Genomic DNA, 27,006 nt, shown 5'->3' on the forward strand with positions numbered 1-27,006 from the left:
AAGCTCTTTTTCACAGGTGACCTAGTATGGGTGGGTCAGCAAGTTACAGCAGCAAACGATACAAAAACACGACAGGAGTGCAAAATAGAGAAAATAGTAAGCAAGTCATTGAATATAAAGAATAAATACTTTAACTACATAAGTCCGATTGATCAAGATTGGGTAAGGCAAAAACAACAACAAAAGAGTTAGTAGATCGCAAAGCAGGAACTGTTAACTACGAAGTGCAGTTGTTCATGGGTTTCCCCCCCATAGCGTGCCAAACTGAATGGTAAAAGCTATTTAGATGATTTGGCTGCTTAGATAAATGTCCACGTGATAAGCCACTTCGTTGAGCTATTTGCTGCCATATCGCTTCTGAAAAAGAAGCGAAGAGCTAAGTCGGCTTTACCTGGTAAAATATACGTGTACATAGTTTAGTGATCTGCTTACCTTTCCTATACTTTGCACTCGTACCGTGTTTTTGTATTGTAACGTTCTGACCTGCCCTACTGGACATCTGTTGAACGGAGCTTCCTAGCGCATCCGATTCCTCCAATATAAATAGATATGCTGATTATGAAGTCGATTCCGTGAAGCGAGTCTTACGTGATATGTGAATCTAGGTGGAGGTTGCACGTTCCAGTGGATCAGAACATCCGATTTTAACGATTCACCTGATTGCAATTCTTAAGGTCTGTATACAAATTATGTGTATGACAGAAACCCCAACAGGAAAATATATAATGGCCGACGTTTCGGGCAATGACCCGAAGCGTGGCCTACTATATTGTTTCTATAAAGACAGCAGTGTTATTTCCGAATCTGTTAGGTTTTTTTTCTCACTGTGTAACAGCAGATTGATTTAATTTCTTGATAATCCACTCGGTTCAAATAGTCGTTACATAATTCACTTTTCTTATTGGCCATGTAAAGATACTGAAACCACTAAAGTTATGCCACCTCAGATGGTACCGATACAATGCATTGTCTGGCCTGGGCCCAGACACTGAAGGAATGTTGGTTGGACGTTTTATATTCGTTTGACATTTGTAACCAAAGCACTTAACCACACCAATCCAACTGGAATAGGATAGAATAGGTTGTGAACATGATATGGGTTGTAAACAATATATGAACGGTGCGTTTGACAAAAATAGGTAAAATTAGAAGAAAAAAACATTCCATAAATTTTACTTTTCCTGATTGACACCCAAAGTGCTTTCTTTCTTGACTACCAATTAGAAAATGACGATCGCCTAAAAAAAAAGAACAGAATCTGCAAAAAACCCCTCTAAGACTCAGCAAAAAGGCATCAATGGCACAGCTGCCTTTCTGTGAAAGTCAGACAGGATGAGGGCTTGAGTGGCTTGACGGTGTGGGTGGGAGGGAACCAAGGATATATTTTTTTTTAAATCCTCCGCATCCTGAGAAATACACAACCCCCTCCGACATTCCAGATGTGTCATGTGATGGGTTTGTTCCAGCCATATTGTTCCTTGGGAGTTGTGCTTAATGTGTGCATTGACGTGTGTGCCTCAACTAGAAGCTGGCAGGGCGCTGCTTTAAAGGTAACTGAGGAAAAAACAGGGGCTGCTGCCTTGTGCCAACAAGGGCCAATTCACTGCAAAAGTAAGTCCTTTAACTCGCCTCGCTATGGGGTCACTCTATTGCACAGAAGTGTGAAGATGGCCATCTGTGTTGTTGTGTGCTTACTGCTTTACTGTACATTTACACGAACGGCCCGTTTATCACTCCGTTGTTGGATGAGGGCTCCCCATGTTCTGCAGAATGGGTAATTTGTCCTGCATACTTCACGCTGTTGGCTCAGGTGGAGGGAGTAGACTGCAACAATTCATGTTGCTGAACTGCCCTCTGAACGTTATTGTACTCAATCAGTATTTACTGTAATAGACGTTTTTTTGGGTTCGATCATGTAAATATAAATGTGTCGTTGAACCCGCCACCACCCGACACAGCCAATTAGTAAGGTTTGTCACGTTAACAGAACATGCCAATATGCTACTCGTACATCACTAACCGGTGTGTTGGAGAGTAATCCCACAACATTTACAATTCGAGTATGACGTTTCGCCAGTAATTACAACTAGCATCAGGCGACAGACAGATTTGTGGAGAAATCCTCCTGTTTCGTTCTTAATTGGTTATGTCGGGTGGTGGCAGGTTTAACTACACATTTATATTTACGCAATCTAACCCAAAAAAACCTATTATTGATAATATTGGTCGCGAAAGCCTACGTGTTAAACATTATTTACTGTGTTGTACTGATGAACGATTAGGTCATTAGTATACAATGTTTGGCATGTACTGGTATTTTTCTGGTTGCAGGCAACGTGCTACTGCCATTGCTTTACTTCCCAAGATTTCCTCAAGGTAATTCGTCTCCATAATAGGCTCCAGAAAAGACAACACTTGCACAAAACTTTGCAGTTCTGAAGGTGACGGCTAAATCATCCATTCGGTATCACCTAACGATCTTAAATCCTGGTTATAGGTGGACTCGGCTCATCATCGCTTCAAGGTTGGTAAAGCACGCACTACTTTTTGGGAGGTTAACAGTGGATATTCTATGCCGATACTATCCTTTACCATCGAAATGGATAATGTAAAGCATGTAGTGCATAGGTAATAGAAAGGTGGATTGATTGTGTAGGGATAAGAAGAACAGAGTTTTTGTGAGTGTTTGGTGAAATGTGGCAGTCTGGGTAGTTTAAGCTTGTAATTTGTGTTCTCAAATGACAGTGCTGACGTTTATCTCCTCATCCCTATCTATGCTCTTTGGTTCTTGCGGTAAAGTCACGTAGGTATAAAAGAAAATAAGTCATCAGGTGAGAAAGCAAGCTGTCTCACCTGATGACAAACGTCGTGATTTATTTTATTTTTTACCCACGTGACTTTACCGAAAGAACCAAAGAGTATGGATTCCTGCAGTCACGAAAGCTTCAAATCATTACTATTCATTATTTCAGTTTTAACTGGCCACTCCACCCTCCATTACCCAGGTTAATCGGGAGTCGAATGTCCCGCTTATATTATGAGCGCACCAGGGTATTTTGTGTGTATACATGATACATTACTTTGTGTTTTGTATATTGAACCGCATATACAGTAGTGTACGTAATATAGTTTTCATGTATTTACTTGGTGTCCAGTGTGAAACAACCTATACTGTAATAAAAAATGTGCATCTCATATCTGAAATAAAGCCACGTTTTTCCCTTATCAGAGTTGAATCTCAAGACTGTGGCATGATGATGGTGGTTGTTAACTGTGGTCCTTGTCAGCTTGACTCGTTTCAGTGCGAGTTCTGACACCGGCTGAAACTGGCACCTTGGGCAGCAGGTGACACCATGAACACAGAGGGCAGTGTGGCGGTTACCTTCCGTGGAGCTGAGAGAGAGGCCAGGTGAATCACGGACACAGCAGCCGGCCGTATAACCAATGCAGTATCTTTCATGAGGAATCATCTTCGGAAAGCGAGGTGGCTGACTCCATGATTCATGGATTTTAACAGATAGAGTTCAAATCTGGTCCGCCACCATTTTGTTATTCCCTTGTATGGTGAGTTTATGGTTTCAATGTTGACACCTACAATGTTACCATATTGACTTGGTTTCTTACTTGATCTTTCCTAACGTTCATTAATGATTCAATCATTGACATGGGACAGTGCTACAGCATTTAGAAGAAAGGATCAGTGTTTAGGATAATAGAGGCATATTGAAGTTCAGTTCAGTTCATTTATGAGGTATAGCCCTGTGAGCCATGCGGCTCTTGAATCGGGTGCAACCGCAACAAAAAACATGAACAAGAAACATCTTAAAGTGACTACACGCAACAGAAAAATCCAGGAAAAAACAGCAAAGTCTTCCAAAAAAAGCACCATATATCAACGCTGTGTGCAAAAATCCCAGTGGGATGCAAGTCAAACAATAATAACCATAAGACAATTTAGATTAAAGTTATCAGTCTAACTCTGTACTACAACAACAAATATGGCTAAACCAAAAGTTTTTTAAATAACCAAAATGAAGCTATAAAAACAATGTAACAGTGATCATAGGAACTGTGATTCAAATTTAACAATAAACGATATACATAACATGTACGACCAAACTTTGCAGCCATAGCTGACAGCATGAGTCAATCCATAACAGCAGAAGTATCAGCAGGAGTATCAAAACATTTCAATGCACCCTTAAAGATCAACACACTATAATCAAAACTCAAGATCATACTTTGCAGTGGTAATCCGGAGCGATACATTTGATTTCAGGCCACTGAATAGCAGTGGCAGCTAGGGATGTACAACTCCTCTGGAGCAGTTTTGAGTGAAGATCTCACAGGTAGTGATCCAAGTTGCAGTTTATTGGCGATAGAATTCCAGACTCTGGGGGCATCAATAGCAAAGGCCCTTCCTCCAGTATTTGTACGGCAATAAGGAACGTAAAGCTGGTAAATGAGCGAGGACCTTAGGTCACATTTGTTCTTCGAAACAGTGAGGAGATCCAGCAGGTAGTCTGCTGATTTTTTTGTAAGTACATCGTGAATAAATAAGATCTGATGCACAAGCCGTTGATCATTAAGATATGTTAAGTTTGACCCAATTTAGAGATTGCAGTGGTGGGTCCGAAATGGGCAGTTCAATGCAAATCTTAAGACCGAGTGATAAATTGACTCAAGCTTCCACAGTAATGAAGTAGAGAGAGTATGGTAGATTTTATCAATTCCAAACGGAACATAGGGGGGAAGCAGTGCTTGTGTCGATACAGGAAACCAAATTTTATTTTGTCTTTTTACCAATATAATCAATGTGATCTTGAAAATGCAGTTTTGAATCAAGGATGACCCCAAGATACTTATAGATCTTGACTTATTCTATTTGATAATTATTTAAGGAATGTAAATGAGGAAAAATAACTTCCCGCTTTAGTCCTGGTGAGAAGCATAGCACCTTGGTTTTGGAGGTATTCAGGGCTAGTTTAAGAGCAACTAGCTGATGTTGTAGTTTATTGAAATCACCCTGGAGCTTAGCAATCACTTCATCTGGAGAGCGGCCGGCAATAACCACAAACGTAGCTCTGTGATGTCAATATCCGTGGCCATTAGTTGATCCGTGATGAACTGCCTACAGGAATTCAACTCATGGCATGGCTGATAGTATGATTATGATAACTAGGATATACAATAATTAATGACATCCAAGAGCAACATTTAAGAGTGAATGATAAAGTTGTCAGTTATCTCCTTTTGGAATTGCATAAGTTTGGTCACTTTTTACAAGTCTGCAATCACCAACTTAAGGACCACTTGCAAATATATTCATTTATATAGTTAAATCTTGAGCAAAGAAGCTGAAATTACTAGAATAGCTGCACATGAAAATTATTGTACACTCCGAATATTAACGCACGGCTTGAACTTAGTATCTCGTATGTACTGGTTTTACAGTAAAATGTTGATGAGTGTCTAAATGTAACCACATCTCTAGATATCATGTGCAATATAGTAGCATGCACGTCATTGGGAAAGAAGCAAGAATACGTATTATAGACAGTTTTCTTCATTGGAATTACCCTGATTCGCATACGCACATGTTACGATTGTTTTTATATATAAAGTACGGTTTAATTAAGTGTCTTTGGATTTGCAATAATCAATAGAGGAACATATTAAAAGTGGGGTTTTTAAGCCATGTATTTATTTGCTGTGGGAATATAATAAACATGAACTGCTCCACATTTGTCTATCCCTCTCTCGCTGCTGTCAGGCAGCCACCTTTTCTCAAATATATGTTGATGGTGACCTAAAACAGGAGGTGCGACAATGCAGTTCTCCAGGAATTGCTGATGTTTTTTTTTTGCATAATTCACAAAGGCCGGGTGTTTTTTGTACATGTGCGTGTTATTTGCCATCCGTGGGTGATGTGCAGTGCTGTGAGAACTGGGGAGCACGACGAAGATGGTCTGCGTGTGCAGTTAGAAGACACTGTGCATGCAAATAGATTTTCGTCTACTGGCAGCAGGTAGTCATTGGAAGTTGCACACACATTCACTAGGAGTATGTTGTTATGCCATCCATTCGGCCATTGTGACATATAAAAACCAAATGTAATCATTTATATTGTATGTATGTTTGTTGAACTTCTGTCGCACCACACGTAGGCAACAATTGCTAATCATAGGTGCAGGGAGAAATGACAATAAACTAAACACAAAAAGCAGTTCTAAAGAAATTATTTTTTTACCCCATGGGATGCTGCCATGGTGGAATAGTTAACACACTGGATTTTCCATTCAAAAGTTGCCGGTTCATTCACCTTGCATGGCAGTTGGGAGAATTGGGTAGTTCCTTAAATCTCCCTGATAATGTCCACTTTTTCCTTTATATGCTATTCACACTTGAACCTCATGTGCCTGGGAAAATGGCTCATTTAGTTAGGCACATGAAGATTAAACGATTAATATTCTTACATCCATTCTTTAGAAACATGCATGTTTATTATTTGGCTGCTATAAATTTCCACATTATAAGCTACTTCGTTGAGCTATCGTTTGTGGCCAGGTTGCTTCTGAAAAAGAGCTATAGTACATAGCTCAGTGGGCTTTACCTGGTAAATAAACTAACGTAGTGTTTTATACTCATGATACTTGCATACAATCACGACTGAATCGAATATTTACTATTCATAAACATATATATGTAAGATAATAGGGTTTTCTCCTTTTTTTCTGGCAACAAAACAGGTGTTAAGATGTTAGAACACCAAACTGAAACCTTTAACAAGGAATCATGTCTGCATTAACCACAATGCTTGTGGTCAGAATGCAAACCAAAAAACATACTCTGATAATATATGCATCGTCTTTGAAACTGATTGGTCCACACTAGAGACAGCTTTCTTTTGAGCCTCGTCTCAAACGGTGTTTAGACCAGAGGACGAAAGCTGTCTGTATGTTTTTTGTTTGCATTCTGACTGCAAGCATTATGGTTAATGCAGACATGATTCCTTGTAAAAGGTTTCAGTTTGATGTTTTAACATCTTAACACCTGTTTTGTTGCCAGAAAAAAGGGGAAAACCTATTATTTTGGTACTGGCAAAGGAGGTCCCATGATGATATATATGTAAATTATATATTCATTTCTATTTTGGCTAAGTGACTGCTTACTGCAGAATAAACAATACAGAATCAACAATACAACATGCGTGACAGACATTACCTCATGAGATGGAACAAACGAGACAAAAAAGGAAAAAATTAATTGAAATGCCATGGAGGTGAAGTGTTACATTGCTATGTAAATATGTGGCTTGTTATGAGAGTGTCTCGTGGTGTAATTTTTGCTGCTTTTAATTACATCCCGAATGTCATGCCAGTGGCTATGTGAACTCGGTTTTTTTGCTTTAGGTTATCTGACAGCCGCTGCAAGCATGCAGTGGGGAGAGTGTTGCTTTCATTTGGATTCAGGTAACGTAAAGAGATTCCTCAATTGCATGTTAAATTGTGTGCCTCATTTACACTCGAGCATTGATTGGCGTGGATGTGTAATAATCTTTCTTGAGACGGCTTCGGGATCAGTCCTTTTATTTCCACTCCACAATACACTTTGCTCACTCACTCTCCGTTGCTGGCAGACAACGGAGAGAGGACAGACTTCGCACCAAGTCCCCACCGCGCACGTGGCACCCAGAGCCCCGTCCGCGCGTGACCCTGCTCTTGTCAGTTTCCAGTCTGTTCTCGATCGTTCTCCCTCACTCTCTCTTAATACCTTCGTCACGTGGTCCCCCCAGCCAATCGTCCATGGACAGCTTCGACCATTCTCGATGGTTCCCTGTCAATCCCGGGACCACGCCCCTCATCCGGCTCCCCATTAGCTGGGGCCCCGAATGGCTAGGCCAATCACTCCTGATGCCATGTCGTGATCACGCCTGGGCAATGGTCCCTATCTCAACCCTTATTGGCTACGAGCAGGACCGGCAAGCCAATCCCCACGTGAACCCTCTATGGCTGTTATTACAGATGCATAGCTTAGCGGCTTGTTTGCTGAACACTCGTTCACTTTGCAAGGGTTCACGGTTCAAATCCTACTTACAGCCAATGTGGGGTCTTCTGTGTGGTATTATATGTATTACTGAGGATGTCTGATGTTTCATATACTCACAGGAATAGTACTCACTGCTGAAGATGTTTTCTGTTGTGCTTAGGGTTGCCATCTCTGCGGTACAAAAAAACACAAAATAAAATGCGAAGAATAATATCTTACAATAGTGGAATATAACTGCACGTAAATGCATTGTCTTGAGCGGTGTATTATTGTAATAGGTTTTTACACTTTCATCTGGTACAAAAACTGACACCTTTATACAAGGGATCAGGTTTGCAATAACCACAACACAAGCAGTCAAAATGCAAATAAAAAGAAACAACTCTGATAATGATGATATGCACTGTCCTTGAAGTTTATTGGTCCACACCCGAGACAGCTTTTCTTAGAGCCTAGTCTCCATTGGTGTTGGACCAGATGACGCCAAAAGGCGTACAACTCAAAAACAGCGGTGTATTATTGTGCACCTTTTTATGTCCTGGGAAGACTTAGATAATTTCCAAGGACAGCTATCTCAAAATGAGGACGGACCTGGGAAAGCCAGGACAGGTGGCAACCCTAGTTGTGCTGTCATCTTATAAGTGTCGTGCCAACTTTGGAGGATGTCTAATGTGTTGCAGAATCCTGGGCATGGTGCTTATCGTTGTGGACGTGGCACTGGTGATCATGAGTATATTCGTGATGCTCCCCAATGCCCTCGTGATGCTTGAGGATCTGTCCCTCTTCATTGCCATCTTCTTTGCAGTGGACGTGGGGCTGCATGCCTTTGTGGAGGGGTCTGTGCATAGCTACACCACCACTTTTATTAGCCCTACTCTTTATGTTAACCACTATCATATAATGTACACTTTTATAATTCTAAAGCTCCTTGGACTAAGGCATGACATACATATATATAAGATTACATTACACATTTACATTGGTTTGGTTGTGAATTGGACAATAATAACTTGGTCAAACTATCAGTTATAACATTCAAATAAAATTAATTGGTTGTGTGTTTAAAAATAAAGTGATAAGTGGACTAGTATCTCATTTTCTTTGGTTCTTTCTAGTCACGTAGATAGAAAATAAAAAAAACCCACGACGTTTCGATCGTAACACAAGCGGTCGTCATCAGGAAAGGGGGAGGGGTTAGCCTCTAAAGGCAAACTGTTGAAAAGGTTTACAGATGGGCGTAGTCCAAGTGTGTCAGCAGCATGGGCGGGGCAGCGAATGTCAATGTAGGAGAAGACGACCGAGAAGAGAGAGGGGGTAGAGATAGGGGGTAGAGAGTGAATAAGGGGAGAGAGAGGGCGAGAGAGGGAGGGTATCTCTACCCCCTCTCTCGTGACTTTACCAAAAGAACCAAAGAATATGAATTCCTGCATTCACGAAAGTTTTTAGTATCTCATTGTTGAATCAGAAACATTCGAACCCTTCAAACTATAGTCACAGACTTTTAAGCAACCTGTCAGGAAGATAACTTATCTCATTAAAAAAACAAGTACAAACATCACAATTCTGATAATCTACATATTTGAAAACATTCCTTACATAGAGTGTTGTGAAGTATTCATATCGATTGCCACACAGTAGTAATAAATACCAATAAATCAAAAAGACCTGTCAGCCAAAAGAGAATTTTTCTCTGTTTAATGGTATTGGAATGTTGAAAGAATTTAAAGTGTGCGTCTATGTTGTGTGTCTCTCTCTCTGTGTCTCTGTGTTGTCTCTCTCTGCTTGTGTCTGTCTTTGTGTCTCCGTGTCTGTGTTTGTTTCTCTCTCAAATTTAGTTCTACCTGATGACGATTGCTTGTGTTACAATCGAAACGTCGTATTCTATTATTTAATTTATTTTCTTTCTACGTGACTTTACCGAAAGAACCAAAGAGTAGTTTAGAGTTAAGCTTCATTGGCACATTATTCTGCTGAACATAAAATTGATGTGTCTTTGTAATGAATTAATGATTTAACGTTGTCTTTCCGGTTAGGTTCCACCAATACTTCCATGACTGGCTCAATGTGCTGGACGCTGTCATCGTGTTTGTCACTCTGCTCATCGCTATCGTGCACCTGGTGGTGTTTTCTTATTTTACTGACATTGTCAGGTATTTCTATCAGCCACATCACCCGCGTTTCCCATGCGGCTTTCTCTGGGCACCCTTTGAGCTACGCCAAACGCTTTATTCCAAATCTAGCCCCTTTATGGCCTTCACAGAGGCCATCAACAAGGTGTCACTGCTCATAGCAGCCCACTTACAAATTGTTTCCTGTAAAACGTAGCATTGGATTGCAACACAGTTGAAAACTGAACAAGTGAAATTAGTGAGTTTGTGGTTTTATTCTTAGGCTGGTGGTCATCTTACGAGTCCTGCGACTCATCATGTTGGTTCGAGCTTTCCGGATTTTGTCTCAGCGGAAGAAACTTGAGAAGGCTTCCCGTAAAATGGTACCCATGTTCACAGTGTCTTTATTATTTGTTTCTATTCTGATGGACTTTCTTGTCATTTACAGATTTAAATAAGTGTCCCATATTGTCTTGGTTTTTATTTTAGTGTGACAGTGCATCATCCGTGTATATCCATTTACAAGTAACATTCTAATGCTTGTCAAATATAACTTTGTCACTACATCCATAATAGAGGTTTTTGGGGTTAGATCGCGTAAATATATAAATGTGTCGTTAAAACCCGCCACCACCCGACAAAGCTTAAACCCTGGCTAGCCGGATCCCATCCAGCCGGATTTCGCATTTATCTGCTCCAATGCCTGATAAATAATAGAAGTATAATCAATGCAAATCTTGATTTAAAGCTTTCGTGACTGCGGGAATTCATACTCTTTGGGTCTTTCGGTAAAGTCACGTAGATAGAAAAATAATAGATCACGACGTTTCGATTGCAACACAAGCAATCGTCTTCAGGTGAGAGCTGTTATTTTCTTTGAACCTATCTACGTGACTTTACCAAAAGACCCAAAGAGTACCATCAATGCAGTCTACGGGCCCAACTGGAGCCACTGGCTTGCAGTGCAAGCACTCTTCTAGGAGGTGGCGCACGTTTTCAAGCTGCGTGCAGCTTCCTCGTTGACTCGCGATGCAGCCCTGTAACGTGCTCTCTTCTTCTTTGTCTCGTTCACTCCGCTTTCATCTCACTTTATTCTCATCCCACGACATTTTAGTCTCCCGTAGATAATAGGATAATTTTGTCACATGACTCATCTTAACCGCAATAAATACTGGGTGTAATTGGATGCATTTTTTGCACGACTCTTTATTACCCGCGACGCCTCCAGATGACTTATTTTATGGTCCATGGCCAATAACATGAATTTATTGCCATTTCCCTGTAACACCTCTTCACCAGAAGAACACAGATACTGGAATAGGGTGAGCACTTCCATGAGTATTACGATGAATATACCATCACTTTAGCGTGACCACGGTTATCCTTGGAAGAATAATACATCCGCGGATAATAAATAGGATAAGATGTCAATCTTACTCTCAACAGTAACCTTAACATGTCTCGACCAGTAACCTCAACCTGAGCCTAACATCTTAGAAAATAGAAAAGATTTTGTGATGCAATGAGAGTGACCAGGGTGTCCTGCAGGTGTCAGAGAATAAACGGCGATACCAGAAAGAAGGCTTTGATTTGGACCTCACCTACGTGACTGGCAAGTTGGAACGTTATTGATTTTGTCTGTGCGTTTTATCACATTTATCTTATTCCACACCCGTGATACATCATGCACATATATACTCATGGCGATAATATCTTTAATTATCAAACTTATTTGCTTTATGTTTTTATTTTCAACTGTCCGCGCTTAACAGTTTTAACCTTTTCAGACCGCATCATCGCGATGTCTTTCCCTTCATCCGGGAAGCAAGCTGTGTACCGCAATCCCATCCAGGTACAGCTCGTTGGACTTGTGTCTCATAACAGGAAAATGGCAAAGGCCATCTATTCCTACCTTCCACAAACAGCCAGCTTTTGGTAATGGCAGAAATTCATGTTGAGACACGGTAGCTTTTGGCTGTGATAATAATTTTCATTTGCAAGGCGCATTTTATCCGTAGATCCCAACGCGCCCATCAGATCCTATCAGTTGTTATCTGCATACTTCTATAACGCGACAATGATGTCTGCTACATGTGTTGTTACCTATGGAGGATTAGGTTTTGGTGAAAACAATCGTGTTTTTTGGAGAACAGACAGCACCGACGTAAATAGTGAAGCTTACACATGGACAAATCTTGTCACGGATATTTTGTGATGTTTTGTTTGCAATATGTAATGTAATGTGTGTACACCAAATCATGCCATTTTCTTCTTCAGGAAGTTGCAAGATTTCTCGATATGAAGCACGGGAATCATTATAAAGTGTACAACTTATGCAGTACGTTAGTTAAAATTCACATCCAATAGATTATTATAAATGCTTTAACATGAATTATTTGTATTCAATAACGAGTATTTTGTGAACCTAGCAACTTTGTTAAGTCTCTTTCCTTGTACAGGTGAAAATGGCTATGAATCTAAATATTTCCACAACCGAGTCGAAAGGGTTTGTGTGGACGACCATAATGTTCCATCTTTGCCGTAAGTACTGCCTCCATTCCAAATGTCACAACGAAAGTGTTTCAATAAATGCCCCATGCCTAGTTAAAATGTTGGCCACGACATTGTAGCTTTGATTGAAAACCACTTCGCCTGTGTGTGTCTCAGAGAGTTGCTCAGGTTTGCAGACAGTGTGCACCAGTGGATGGACTCGGATGATGCAAACGTCATTGCCATCCATTGCAAAGGTGGCAAAGGTACTTTAACTGGGGCAACAGGGAAACTTGGAGCAGTCGTTTGTTAATCAGAATTAGGATATGTATTTATGCTGGGCGAATCCGATGAACTATAAAGCTCCTTTTCACAGTTGTCCAGTTGTTTCACAGGTGTTCAGTAGTTTCCCAAATATCCAATAGAGTATCAATTGGTGAGGCTGAACAACGGAGCACTGGCCTAGAATGTCTTTCCTGGAAGGAATAATAAAAAAAAATAGTCTGGCTTGGAACTAAACATATTCAGCCACTTATTCAATACAAACATAAAACCCACTTCAAATTATACAAGTGAGAGAAGACGAAGATTTCCAAACCATGCCGTAGAAACGCGGATCTTGTTAATAGATGGCTCATTTTATGTTTCTCCAAGTTACTCCCTGAGTAGTTGTGGTGCGTGAGCGACTGTGCCGAGTGGCTGTATTTGATATATTTCAGGCCGAACTGGGACAATGGTCTGCACATGGCTTGTTGACAGTGGACAATTTAAAACAGCAGAGGTGAGAATGCATGAGCACGGATTTCTGCTCAATGTCTCTAGAAGGTGCGTTTACTCTGCCCCTACTCATGGGATAAACCCTGCTGGTTACACAATTAACTGTGAAGTGGTCTATGGGAATTTAATTCATTGGCTGCAATTTAATGACTAATGTCTGGAATGAGCAGTACCAATCTTCAAAGGAATTTTTTTTGTCTGGCCATTATTATTCAAGCATTAATTGGTGAGTTTGGTGATTCGTATTTAAAGCTGTATAAACTGTATATTTTCAACTTGAGGTGAAATTCCATAAAGGTATTGAAATAAAAAGTATATACCTTTTTGTGCTTAAAATGTATGTCCAAAGGTAGTTGATACCAAGTAGCATCCACACTGGCAATGTCATATTTCGAATATAATTTGGTAAACATGGAAATCAAAAGCTATACACTTCATGGTGAATTACAATCTGCTATTGTTAAGACAAGACTTTATCAGGCGTTTGTTTGTGCTGATTGGATGCACTTTGAATGCACTTTAGGAACCTTATACCATCCATTGGGGCATCGTGACAAATATAAAAGGCAAATGTCATATATGTTGTATGTATTTTTAACTTCTTTCGCACTATAAGTAGTCAACCGTGCTAATCGGAGGTGCGGGAATGTTATATTTCGTTATATGGCACAGACGCTAGCTTGTGAATATGACTATTAATGGGCACGTTGATCTTCTCTTCAGGAAAGCCTGAACTTCTTTGGAGAAAGGAGAACTGACAAAAGCGTCAGTTTGAAATTTCAGGGTGTGGAAACGCCATCCCAGGTAGGACTATCATTCTTAACAATATAAGGCGTGTGCACATGGTGATGAGTGGATTGATTGAAAAGTTATTTTACTGTAGTCTGTTCCACCCGATATATAATTATGAGGCATTTATGGAAAAACATGAACAATCAGCACACATCAATATGCTTCAACGTGTGGGTTTTCTCAGTGCAACAAAATGTCTTTTTCATGAAAAAGCAGACGTTGTTTAACCTCTGGTGAAAAAACATTTCAGTGTTCTTTGGGTCTTTCGGTAAAGTCACGTAGCAGCATGGGCTGACACTTGGGATATGCCCATTTTTAAACCTTTTCAACAGTTTGCCTTGAAAAGTCAACCCCCTTTTCCTGATGACAACCGCTTGTGTTACGATCGAAATGTCGTGGTTTTTTGTTATTTTCTTTGAACTTTTCTACGTGACTTTACCGGAATACCAAAAGAATATGAATTCCTGCAGTCACGAAAGCTTTAAGTCAAGATTTAATATTTCAGTGAAGCTATTAAAATTGTAACATGTCTACAAAGTGACACGAGTCTTCATCAATCACCTGTTCTCATTGCAGAGTCGGTACGTTGGCTATTTTGAGACAATCAAGCACAAATGCAACAGACTCCTGCCTGCAGAAAAGTCACTGATTATCAAGTCCTTTAAAATCCATTCCATCCAAGGTTTGTGCCTTGAATTAAAATGTTCACGTATGACAAAAACACATTCTTCACGTACAAAGTGTGTACGAAGATGTGTTTAACAATGGGTATGGTGACCACGGCCAGGTTAAGTTGAGGGGGGCTCGGTGATGTTATTGTGTTGGGCCCGCCCCTCTTTGTATATTCAACTCCTGCCCATGAATATTTTACCACCGCCCATGCCCGATGCCAAACACTCATAATGTTAACTCCCCCACCCATATTCGTGGTCACGTGCTTGGCCTAGCTTGTTCAAGGAGATTGTCTGTCACCAACTTATCAATTATTGATCCTGGAATATCCAATCATTGCGCGGTGCTGTTCGATCTTCTGATTCCTCCACCTAATCCTATCGTAAAGCAGCAGATCAGATTTCGGAATCTAAAATCAATTCCTCCGGACATGTTTTCCTTGGCAATTCTGAGCTCACCACTCTGAAGTATACCCATCTACTGTGGATGCCATGATGCAAGTTTACAATACTACATTAAACAGTATATTGGATAGTTTGGCCCCCCTGAAATCACGCTGGATCTCAGTGGTGAAGTTTTCACCCTGGTATAACAACGAGCTTTATGCACTGCAGGAAACTGTCTGTAAGGCAGAGCGATCTTGGAGGAAATATGGCCTTGACATCTACTCGCAAATCATCAACTCAACGATGCTCACACCAGCTATCTTGCTGCTACTCTAGCCAATGCCTGGAATAACCCTAGGATTATTTTGTCTACCGTTCATAGGCCCCTTCATTCACCCCATGCTTCTAATTTATTGAGTACAAAGGCTAATGCTGACTAGTTCCTTAATTATTTTTCTTTACAAAATCAACACATTTTGCCTTTCCATATACTCTATCCCTTTCCCTACCATTCTGCCCACTGTTCCGGCACTACTGCTATCTGATTTATCTGTATTTTCCAAGCTCTCACAATCAGATGTTGCTTCATTGATTGATAGTTCAAAACCAACCTATTGTTCTCTTGATCCGATTATAAATGTATTCATGGTAATTTTCTATCTCTTGCAGTCTTTACTATCAATCTTCGTAACAACTCACTCAAATCTGATAATGACCCTTTTACTTTTAAATGTGCCATCATACTCAAGAAGGTTGGCCTCGATTCAGAACTCTTAAACATCATCTGCTTATAAATTGTCTTTTTGACCCTTTTCAGTCCGGTTTTAGGTCTGGCCACAGCACGGAAACAGCTCTGGTTAGGGTAGCTAGTGACTTGCCGGTTGCTGCTGATGCAGGCCAGTCTAGCATTCTTGATCTTTTGGACCTGAGTGCTGCCTTTGACACCATGGATCATTCCATTTTGCTTGAGTGTTTGGAAGGCTATATGGGGGTTTCCGACACTGTTTTACTTCATACCTATCTGCGCGTAAACAGTTTGTCACCCTGGGAGGGATACATTCAAACACATGTTCTGTTTGAGTGCTTGGCCCACTTTTATCGTGCATATATTTGGCCCCACTTGACCATATCATACGCCAACTTGGCCTTTGTTTTCATTGTTATGCTGATGACACTCAAATTTACATTAATGTTGAATCCTCCCTCAATGCAGGAGCATCTTGCGTGTCATCTTCTCTTGTGACAATTAAGGCATGGATGCAGTCTAACTTTCTTCAGTTAAAAGCTGACAAGACAGAGGTGCTGCTTATTGGGTCCCGTCATCAATTGACTTAAGGCTGGCTTGGTTCAGTGTATTAATTGATGGCCACAATCTTGGTGCTGTTCAGAGAGTTTGCAACCTTAGTGTTATCCTTGATCCTTCACTAACCTTCGAAGCACACATTAACAAGATCATAAAGGCTGCCTTCTTTCACCTAAAAAATATAGCCAGATTTCGTCCCATTCTCCCGTTACGGGACCTTAAAAAGCTGGTTCATGCATTTGTCTTTTACACATCAATTTCGCAATGCATTATTATCTGGAATCTCTCTCAAGCTATTAAACCGCCTCCAGCACGTGCACAATGCAGTTGCCAGAGTTCTTACTTGAACACCAGTTGCTGAGTATGTTACCCCTGTGCTTGAGTCTCTCCATTGGTTACCGGTCAGGTTCGGAGTGGGGTTCAAGATCCTACTTCTCATTCTTGGGTTTTTTCGGTAAAGTCACGTAGGTAAAAAATAAAAAATAAAATTAATAAAAGTAAAATAAAAATAAAATAATATGAATCCTTGCAGTCACGAAAGCTTCAAATCTAGAATCCTATTTCTCACTTACAAGGCCCTCAACAATGCCTCCCCCTCTGACATCCGTGACCTCCACCCATACGTCCCAACGCGAGTTCTTCGGTCATCTGAGTGTGGGCTATTATGTGTGTCGAGGTCGAACCTCCGTTCAATGGGTGACCCGGGGGCCTTTTCCCATGTTGCCCCCAAGTTGTGGAATTCACTTCCATCAAATATTCGATCTGCTGAGTCCCTCGGTTTATTGAAATCCTGCCTGAAGAATTTTTTTTCGTAAAGGCCTTTTCTCCTGATTCATTTGGTTATGTGTTTTGGGAGTGTGGGGTGGGGGGGTATTTGCATCTATGGTTAAATCATGATCTTGCGTACTTATATTAGGTTTTAGAATTGCGCGAATTATTTACTTGATTTTATCTCTGTGCAGCGCCTTGCGACCTCTTGGTGAAACGCACTTTCTAAGTGTAAATTATTGTTATTCACCTTGATTATTTCAATTCAAGTTTAGAAAGGTGATGTATAAATTGTAAAGCTAAATCAAAGTAAAATCGAACATGATGGTTTATGTACATAACTGGTAGTAATATACATCGAGATGGTATGGCTGCGCCAAATTACTCGATATTATTTTTTCCCGATAGTATTGTGTTTCAACCATTATAAAGCAAACTTAATTTGAAGCTTTCATGACTGCAGGAATTACTCTTTGGTTCTTTCGGTAAAGTCACTTAGAAAGAAAATAAAATATAGAATACGACGTTTCGATTGCAACACAAGCAACCGTCATCAAGTATAAATGAATGCAAGCTCGGAGAGAGACACATATACAGAGAGAGAAACAAACACAGACACGGAGAGAGACACATATACAAAGAGAGACACAGAGAGAGAGACACACACATGGGGGAGAGACACATAGAGAGACACACACGCAGAGAGACATACAGAGAGATTCACAGAGAACGCCTCTGTGACGAGGCATTTTATATTTAGAGAGGGGGGGCAGAGAAGTTCGCATGTCAATGAGAGCGGTAGGGGGAGAGAAATTGGAAGATGACAAATCAAATCAAATTTAGAGTTTCAGTTTCATTTATTTGGTATAGCCCTGTGAGCTATTCGGCTCTTGAATCGTGTGGAACCGCAACAAACAAAAAACAAAACCATGAACAATAAAACATCTTAAAGTGATTATGCGCAAACAGAAAAATCCAGGAAAAAACAGCAAACGTCACGAAACTGGATCGATTCGCGAATCGGTTTTCATATTAACCGACAATTCGATGCGATTGGACGACAGCCAACGTCTGTATTCTTGGGTCTTTCGGTAAAAATCTTGATTTGAAGTTTTCGTGACTGCAGGAATCCATACTCTTTGGTTCTTTCGGTAAAGTCACGTGGGTAGAAAAATAAAATAAAGAATAGTCACGTAGGTAGATGTTGACTTGAAGCTTTCGTGACTGCAGGAATTCATATTTTTGGGTCTTTCGGGAAAGTTTCAGTTTTTTCAGTTTCATTTATTTGGTATAGCCCTGTGAGCCATTCGGCTCTTGAATCGGGTGCAACCGCAACAAACAAAAACATGAACAAGAAAACATCTTAAAGTGACTATGCGCGAACAGAAAAATCCAGGAAAAAACTGAAAAAATCTTCCAGAAAAAGCACCGTACACCAACGCTGTTTGCAAAAATCCCAGTGGGATGCAAGTCAAACATCAACAACCACAAGACAACTTAGATTAAAGCCATCAGTCTAACTCCGTACTACAACAAACAAACATGGCCAAACAAAACATATTTTAGAAATCACCAAATTAAAGCCATAAAAGCAATATAACAGTGATCATAGGAACTGTGATCAAAATTTCACAATAAACGACATAAACAACATGGACCACCAAACCCTGTAGCTGGAGCGAAACATTTGATTTTAGTGGCAGCTAGGGGTATACAAATCCTCTAGAGCAGTTTTGAGTGAAAATCTCATAGGTAGTGATTCAAGTTGCAGTTTATTGTCAATAGCATTCCAGATCCTGGGGGCATCAATAGCAAAGGCCCTTCCTCCAGTATTTGTACGGCAATAAGGAATGTGAAGCTGGTGAATGAGCGAAGACCTTAGGTCAAATTTGTTCTTCGAAACAGAGAGGAGATCCAGCAGGTAGTGTGCGGATTTTTTTGGAAGTATTATTTGTTTCTTTCGGTTAAGTCACGTCTAAAGATAAAATAATAAATTAAATTAAATAAAAAGAAAGCTCCAAATTAAGATTAAATTAAATAATAGAATACGACGTTTCGATTGCAACACAAGCAATCATCATCAGGTATAATGAGATAGCGACATAAAATCTAACCCGAAAACTATAGACAGACATATTAGCAGACAGATATCACCAAGATACATAGCGAGAGCAACACAGGTAACAGAGAGGGGTGATCGTCTCTGTGTGGTGGCCTTAAATAGACAGAGGGGGGGCGAAGGCAGAGAGAGGGAGGAGGGTTAGAGAAAAAATTAGCATATCAATGAGTGGTCAACAGACGTGGTGCTGCGAATGCGATGGAACGGCAAGCAAGCCTGAAAATCAGGAGAAGGACACACTAAAATTAAATAACCTAGTAAAATATCGAAATGTAATGTAATACAACACAGAGGGTCGGTCAACACACAATTAACGCATAGCCTGGTTGATTACGTATTTCAAAGATTGCTAAGTTAGAATTTAAGTGTGAACAATCTAAAGAGAGGACACAGGCAGAGAAAACAAGTCGCCAGAGAGAGAGAAAAAAGATAAGCTTAAAACTTCCCCGTAGAAGTGGTTCAATCTTAATTTTAGAACTTTCGTGACTGCAGGAATTATTATTTGTTTCTTTCGGTTAAGTCACGTCTAAAGATAAAATAATAAATTACATCGTGAATAAATAAGATCTGGTGCACAAGCTGTCGAACATTAAGAGATGTTAAGATGACCCAATGTAAAGATCACAGTGGTGAGTCCTATATGGGCAGTTCAATGCAAATCTTAAGGCCGAGTGATAAATTGAGTCAAGGTTCTTCAGTACAGTACTGGGGGCTGATTTATATACGATGTCACAGTAATCAAGTAGAGGCAGTATGGTAGCTTTTATCAATTCCCAACAGAACATAGGGGGGAAGCAGTGCTTGTGTCGATACAGAAAACCAATTTGAGAGTGTCTCTCTCTGTGTATGTGTCTATGTGTATCTCCTCCATGTGTGTGTCTCTCTCTCTCTCTGTGTCTCTCTCTCTGTGTATGTGTCTCTCCCCGTGTCTGTGTTTGTCTCTCTCTCTGTATGTGTGTCTCTATCCGAGCTTGCATTCATTCATACCTGATGACGGTTGCTTGTGTTGCAATCGAAACGTCGTTTTTTATGTTTTATTTTTATTATAAAGCAGTCTACAACTTTGAGGGGGTCTTCAAAATCCGAAGCGCCCCTGGCTGCAGCCCCTATAGCCCCCAAATTCATATGGCCGTGGTGGTGGCACCTGGCCAGGGGTCGGCAACCTGCGGCTCCAGAGCCGCATGTGGCTCTTTAAGGACTGCGTCATGACGTCATTTATTAAGAACCATCGTCTCGTATTCACATGCATCGGGGCTCTTGAAATATTGAGTTTTTTTTTTACCGAATTCGAATCAAATGGCTCTTATTGTTATTGTTTGCTGACCCCAGCACATGGCTAACCCAGTGCTTTCGAGGTGGGGTTGGTAGCTCATGCAGAGATCACCATAACTGCCAAATACATTGATAACATACCTATGGATTTTTGAGGAGTATTCCTTCTACGTTCCAAGTATTAATGAATCAGTGAAACATTCCAATGAAGCGCATTTACGAAGGAGTAGGAACACTTAATGGAAATTTCCTTGGTAAACAGTTACAGTAATAATATGTTTGGTAACATGCCAGAGTAGTTAACTCTTTGATGACATTATTGTGTATTCAGGAAACCGGCTTTTATTTCTAAAATTTTGTTTTGGCGAGCAAGGCTCGTTTGTTTGTTCCTTCGTTTCTCAGTCCGCTTGTCCGGGTGAGGGTCGCGGCGGCAGCATATCGAGTAGTGGCGGTCCCCACCTCCCTCTCCCTGGCGACAGACTCCGGCACTACTACACTATACACTACACTATAGACTACACTATACACTACACTATACACTACTATACACTACACTATACACTACACACTACACTATACACTACACTACTATACACTACATTATATACTACTATACACTACACTATACACTACACTATACACTACACTGTACACTACACTATACACTACACTATATACTACTATACACTACACTATACACTACACTATATACTACTATACGCTACACTATACACTACACTATACACTACACTATACACAAAGTTCAAAGTTCATTTATTAGGTATAGCCCTGTGAGCCATTCGGCTCTTGAATCGGGTGCAACCGCAACAAACAAAAAACAAAAACATGAACAAGAAAACATCTTAAAGTGACTATGTGCAAACAGAAAATCCAAGAAAAGACAGCAAAATATTGCAGAAAAAATCACAGTACACCAACCCTGTGCAAATATCCCAGTGGGATGCAAGTGAAACAACAACAACCACAAGACAACTTAGATTAAGGCCATCAGTCTAACTCTGTACTACAACAAACAAACATGGCCAAACCAAAAAACTTTTCGAAAATCACCAAAATAAGGCCATTACACTACACTATACACTGCACTATACACTACACTATACACTACACTATATACTACACTATACACTACACTATATACTACTATACACTACACTATACACTACACTATTTACTACACTATACACGACACTATACACTACACTATACACTACACTATACACGACACTATACACTACACTATACACTACTATACATTGTACACTACACTATACACTACACTATATACTACTCTACACTAATACACTATACACTACACTATACACTACACTATATACTACTATACACTAATACACTATACATTACACTATATACTACACTATATACTACTATACAGTAGTGGCGACGGACTCTAGCTCCTCCTGGTTGAATTCCCAGGCGTTCCCAGGCCCGCCAAGCGACATCGTCTGGCCAGCATGGTCATGGGCCGGCTCCGGGGTCTCCGCACAGTGGGACGTTGCTGCTGCTGCCCGGTAGAGTTCCGTGGGGAGTCAATCGGGGGGCATCCTCACCAGGTGCCTGAACCACCTCAAATGGCCCCTCTTGATCCAGAGGAGCAGTGACTCGACTCTGAGGCTCTCCTGGATTGCCGAGCTCCTCACTCGATCGCGGAGAGTGAGCCCAGCAACCCTGCGAAGAAACCTCATTTTGGCCCTTTGTACTCGCGATCTCATCCTTTCGATCATGATCCAAAGCTCATGACCATAGGTGTGGGTGGGAATGTAGATGAGCAAGGTGATCTTGTTCATTCTTATCTTCGATGTTGTGTTGGACCCTAACAGGAGTGGGGAAGAGCAACGGCAGTGACCTGACTGTGCAGGTGGTTGCACGAGGTACGGTTGTGTGTCAGGCCACATGTGCCACACACAGGGAGTGCAGGGTAAGTTAGCTTCTCCAAACGTATCTTTGTTCAACTTTGGATACACCGGTCGTTTTTTCTATTTAAGTATTACTTTATCAATGCTGCCATTGGCATGAGAATTAGCAATTGTTTACCAGGTGTGCTTGCAATGCTTTGGGTAATCATCATTAGAATCGTTCATGATAAATCTTAAGATGTAACGATCCACCTAGCACCTGTACATGAACTGATTTCTTCACTCCTCCTTGGTGGACGTCATTTTGAATGTGTTCCATTCCTTGGCTGCCACTTCATTATTCTCGACCCTCGGCCATTACAATTTTATTTCATTAGAATGAATTTGGCTTGTTCACTGACAATGCCACCTTTATGACTTGTAACTTGAGTCTTGTAAACTTTCATGATAATTCTTACAATTGTTGAATAATACAGCAATTTACTTTACCATACAATTAAAATGTTCAGGCAAGTGCGTAGTGTTTAGGGCCTGAGGTTCATTTGTGATTCAGAAATATCTCAGTACAGATCTTTGTTCTGCTGGCATTGCTACTGGCCAACTGTTGCATATTGCTAGTCCCACGTACCGCTAATTAAGTTCACTCTATTGATGTGTGTTAAATGGTTTCTGATGTTGACACTGCTTCCACTATTGTGGTTACGTGCATACGTTGTGCTTAACCCTTTCCCGTTCTGAGACATCTGCAAGTTGCAGGGTGGGTCCCGTTAACTTCTGCATCTCGGAACGCGCAAGCGGCTCAGCATTAATTTTATTTAGAGAGGCGTAGCGCTGGTGTTTTTATAGACATTGTCCTCGCCACAGGCTCTGTAGCGACACGACCGCTTTTTATGATAGTTGGCACCAAACTGTGCCACATGCCCTCCTGCATGGCCTTGGGGTAGCCTTTCTACCGATATAAGTTATTTTATTTAAGTTTTTCTTCCGGTTTCGTTTTGATGATGTATTCTTACGTCATCGGAACGAAACAGTAAAAAACTGATGACATAGATGTACGTTCCGATGACGTACACGTACGTCATCGGAATGGGCTAGCATTAAGCAGCCGTGTGCGTGACACTGTGCGGGTCAGGTCCTGCACGATGCCGAGGAGAACAGCGTGCTTATTGGCCTCCTGTCGTGTCCGCCGGTCTCAGGAGACGTCAAAGTTCGCTTCCAGTCCAACGCTGTAAGTGCCCGGTTACCACGCCCCATAAAGCATGTCCTGCTGAGCCAGCCCATTAGAACCATACTCCACATTTAAGGTTCATCGGGTTCAAAACAAATCTCAGCCCATCATCTTGTACTGGGCAGAAGATCATCATACACAAGTGCACAGTCTTTCCATTTACAAGCACTGATTAATGTGTGCCAGCTCAATGAGCCACAATGTCCCTTGCTTAATGTGAGAATATCACTTTGGTGGCTCTCCTGCGAATAAATGTCATCAAGTGTATTTCACTCAGGTGAAGGTTGTGTGATTAATGCGATTGCAAGCACAATGCCCAAATCTTCCTCCTATATTCCTTAATTTGCAGTGAAAAGAGTGTCACTCTGGATTACATTTTACGAGCACATACACACGGTTTCAACAAGGGAGGCATCATTAATCGTTTAAACATAGTCTGGACTTCATCCTTCTGATTCTGGTTTTCACAGCACTTTGTAGGTAAGGGGCACAATAATGTTTGAATAATTGCAACATTGCAATGTGAACTCTGTTGTTTATTGACTGTCATACTCAACTTATAGAACTGCGATTAGATTTTATAATTACATTTTCTATAAAAAAGTAAAGGTTTTTATGATGAACATGAAAGATAATGTACATCTTTTTGTTAAACCACTGCTGGATAAAGGCTTGCTCCTGCCATATCAGACATACTTCATCATGCTGGCAAGTGCAGGATGGTGAATAGGGGCCTAGGACAAGTTCAGATATTACTTGTCGCCAATAATTGAATTCAGGTGGCCGTTTTTACTACGGACAACATTTTATTATAATGAATTTTATTTAATTAAAAACTACTGTATTTAGGATGCCAAAATACTGTCATGTAGATTTTTTTCTGTGGAGATGTTTTAATTCGAATTTATACAAATCACTTATGAAATGTCTTAGGAACTTGTCATCTTGCAAGTTTTCACTGACGTGAAATTCAACATCTTATTTGAGTAAATCTCTGGGTAAGGTTCACAATCCCATTGTCACTATCATAAAAAATACAAGTTCCCTATTATGAAGTGTAGCTGTTTTAACTGAGCCCATTTGCTACAGGGTATTCCGAAGGGCTATGACAACTGTGCTTTCTACTTTTGGTTCAACACATCCTTCATTGAAAACAACAAGTAAGAGTCCAACATATACCAGTCACCAATATTTTCTGTTCAGATATGCAATATAATTAGATAAGCATTTTGCAAAAGATGATTGAAATTAAAGCACATTAAATTAAATGTAACATTTCTGGCACCATAGAGCATTCAATAAGACCGCACTATAGATGGTAGTAAAATTATGAGATCAAAATATGAGCACTTACCCATGAATTCATAGCCCTTAGGTTATTGTTGATTGAGTCACACTTAAAAGTACCCATATTCGGTTGTGTAATAAAGATGGGGCTTAGAAATAAGCACATATTCCGCACAATAATTGTATTATTCTAGTGTCTTATTAACACGTTTTACACACTATGACTGAATAGCTGTTTTTGTAGACTATTATAGCTTATTAAATGTATGTTTAATGTCTTTAACATAACAATTATGTCATTATTTATGAAATGGTGTGCTGCACTGAATGGCGGAGATTATAAAATAGTGGAAATGTGTTATTTCTTGTCAGTTCTGATGTTCGACGTGAGTGTGGCCTTAGCCTTCTTAACGGGTTTGACAGAAAACGTGCTGGTGGTAAAGCATCTGCTGTGACTTGCTCTGTAGGTGTTTTGACAGCGCACGCAGAGGTGTGCAATGGATCACCCATGTCTCGTTCCAGGCTCTACCTCGGCAGGGATGAGTTGGACAATCCACACAAGAAGAAAACGTGGACAATCTTCAAGGATGACTTTGCTGTTGAAGTTTTCTTTACTGATAACAATTGATGAGGTTCTAATTGAGGTTTCGCCAGAATCCTGATATAATGTACATGCTGGGTGAAGAAATACTTCTTATTTAGCATAATGTTTGTTTGACCATACTTCACATTTGTTATGGCAGATTGACAAAGGGCTGTACAAAATATGTCATGGCTAATGATGATTGATACAATGGCATACATATATAATATATTACCAGAATGCATGTATTACATCCTTAAATATCAGTGTTTAAATTGAAACAGCCATGATGACTATTTACAATACATAATGAATCTCACAAAATAGTAAAATATATAAAATCATAAAAAATGTTAAAATTACAATCGGATTAAAAAGTAATAAAAATTTTGAATAGACACACATACTGTAGATTAATATATATGTAGTGCTTCCACGGAGGCACACACTAGAGTTTGGAGGCACAACGTTTATTAACAACCCCAACAGGTTAACTTCCTAAACGTACACGTCGTTAGACCCTCAACAGGTTAACACTCAACTGTTAACTGGACCCTTACAGGGTAACTACATAACTGGGTCAGGTCAGGAACGTCTGCCTGACCCACGATGCCGAACATAACGACCGAAGATTGACGTGACAACTGATGACCGACGTGACGACCAACGACGAGGAGACGTAGCACGGCGAGTTGATTCCAAAAAATAGCCTCGCTTGCTCTCGGGACATCCTTTATATGCTGCCGAGCGTGGCCTTACTCCTCCTCCGGCCATGCCCCCTTCTGGATATTTCCATAAGGATCTGGAACACGCATCACGTTCCCTTAAGCCCCCTTTTCAACCCCCTTACTACTCCGTACTGGTCACGTGCCCTCTCGGGTTCATGCAGACTGTCACGTCCTCACGTACCCTCTCTCTGCTCGTCAATGGGACTATGCCCTCTAGGGCCCGCTTCCCTGCCATGCTTACGCCGATGCCAGAGGTACAAGACGCGTAGTTACAGGCTTGTGTCAGTATATGGCGCCCACGCCATGGCGAGTCCAATAAAGCCTCTACATAACCCCCCTCCCCCCTTTATAAAACACAGCCGTCCCGGCTGATGAAAAAAAACCTTAACAAGGAACATTTTTTTGCAGTAAACAACAACCAACAACCGCCCAACGAACAATAAATACAATATACATAATATGTAAGCAATCCGCGAAAACGAAAAAAAATGTTAGCAACATACAAGGGCAGACCCAACCTCCGACTGAACCACAACCATCCCCCCA

The 27,006-nt window shown here is 40.6% G+C and overlaps 1 protein-coding gene across 3 annotated transcripts; it reads left to right on the forward strand.

Moving 5' to 3' along the window:
* The first annotated feature begins 1,468 nt into the window (after positions 1-1,468).
* On the forward strand, positions 1,469-26,132 carry LOC144724162 (phosphatidylinositol 3,4,5-trisphosphate 3-phosphatase TPTE2-like). 3 transcript variants are annotated; one of them, XM_078603086.1, is made up of 20 exons: positions 1,469-1,611; positions 2,332-2,524; positions 3,343-3,409; positions 5,936-6,028; positions 7,413-7,472; positions 8,730-8,885; positions 10,083-10,199; positions 10,441-10,540; positions 11,706-11,769; positions 11,945-12,009; positions 12,435-12,495; positions 12,617-12,698; positions 12,825-12,913; positions 13,367-13,428; positions 14,148-14,228; positions 14,793-14,898; positions 22,599-22,696; positions 23,767-23,862; positions 24,952-25,022; positions 25,672-26,132. In XM_078603086.1, exons 3-20 carry the CDS (start codon positions 3,354-3,356, stop codon positions 25,775-25,777), a joined length of 1,563 nt encoding a protein of 520 aa, XP_078459212.1. In that variant the 5' UTR covers positions 1,469-1,611; positions 2,332-2,524; positions 3,343-3,353; the 3' UTR covers positions 25,778-26,132. The 3 variants fall into 3 exon arrangements, with proteins under 3 accessions (XP_078459212.1, XP_078459211.1, XP_078459210.1); XM_078603085.1 differs by lacking the exon at positions 2,332-2,524 and having other exon boundaries at positions 1,505-1,611; positions 3,288-3,409; XM_078603084.1 differs by lacking the exon at positions 1,469-1,611 and having other exon boundaries at positions 2,405-2,524; positions 3,288-3,409.
* Positions 26,133-27,006: the final 874 nt, after the last annotated feature.

The sequence above is a fragment of the Lampetra planeri genome, chromosome 19 (assembly GCF_965212315.1).
Source record: "Lampetra planeri chromosome 19, kcLamPlan1.2.h2, whole genome shotgun sequence".
NCBI classification, from domain to species: domain Eukaryota; kingdom Metazoa; phylum Chordata; class Hyperoartia; order Petromyzontiformes; family Petromyzontidae; genus Lampetra; species Lampetra planeri.

Coding starts and splice junctions, on each gene's coding strand:
- LOC144724162 (XM_078603086.1), top strand. CDS start 3,354: ATGAACACAGAGGGCAGTGTGGCGGTTACCTTCCGTGGAGCTGAGAGA. Junction 8,886..10,082: donor CTGCATGCCTTTGTGGAGGG/GTCTGTGCATAG, acceptor CTTTCCGGTTAG/GTTCCACCAATACTTCCATG. Junction 25,023..25,671: donor TCCTTCATTGAAAACAACAA/GTAAGAGTCCAA, acceptor GTCTCGTTCCAG/GCTCTACCTCGGCAGGGATG.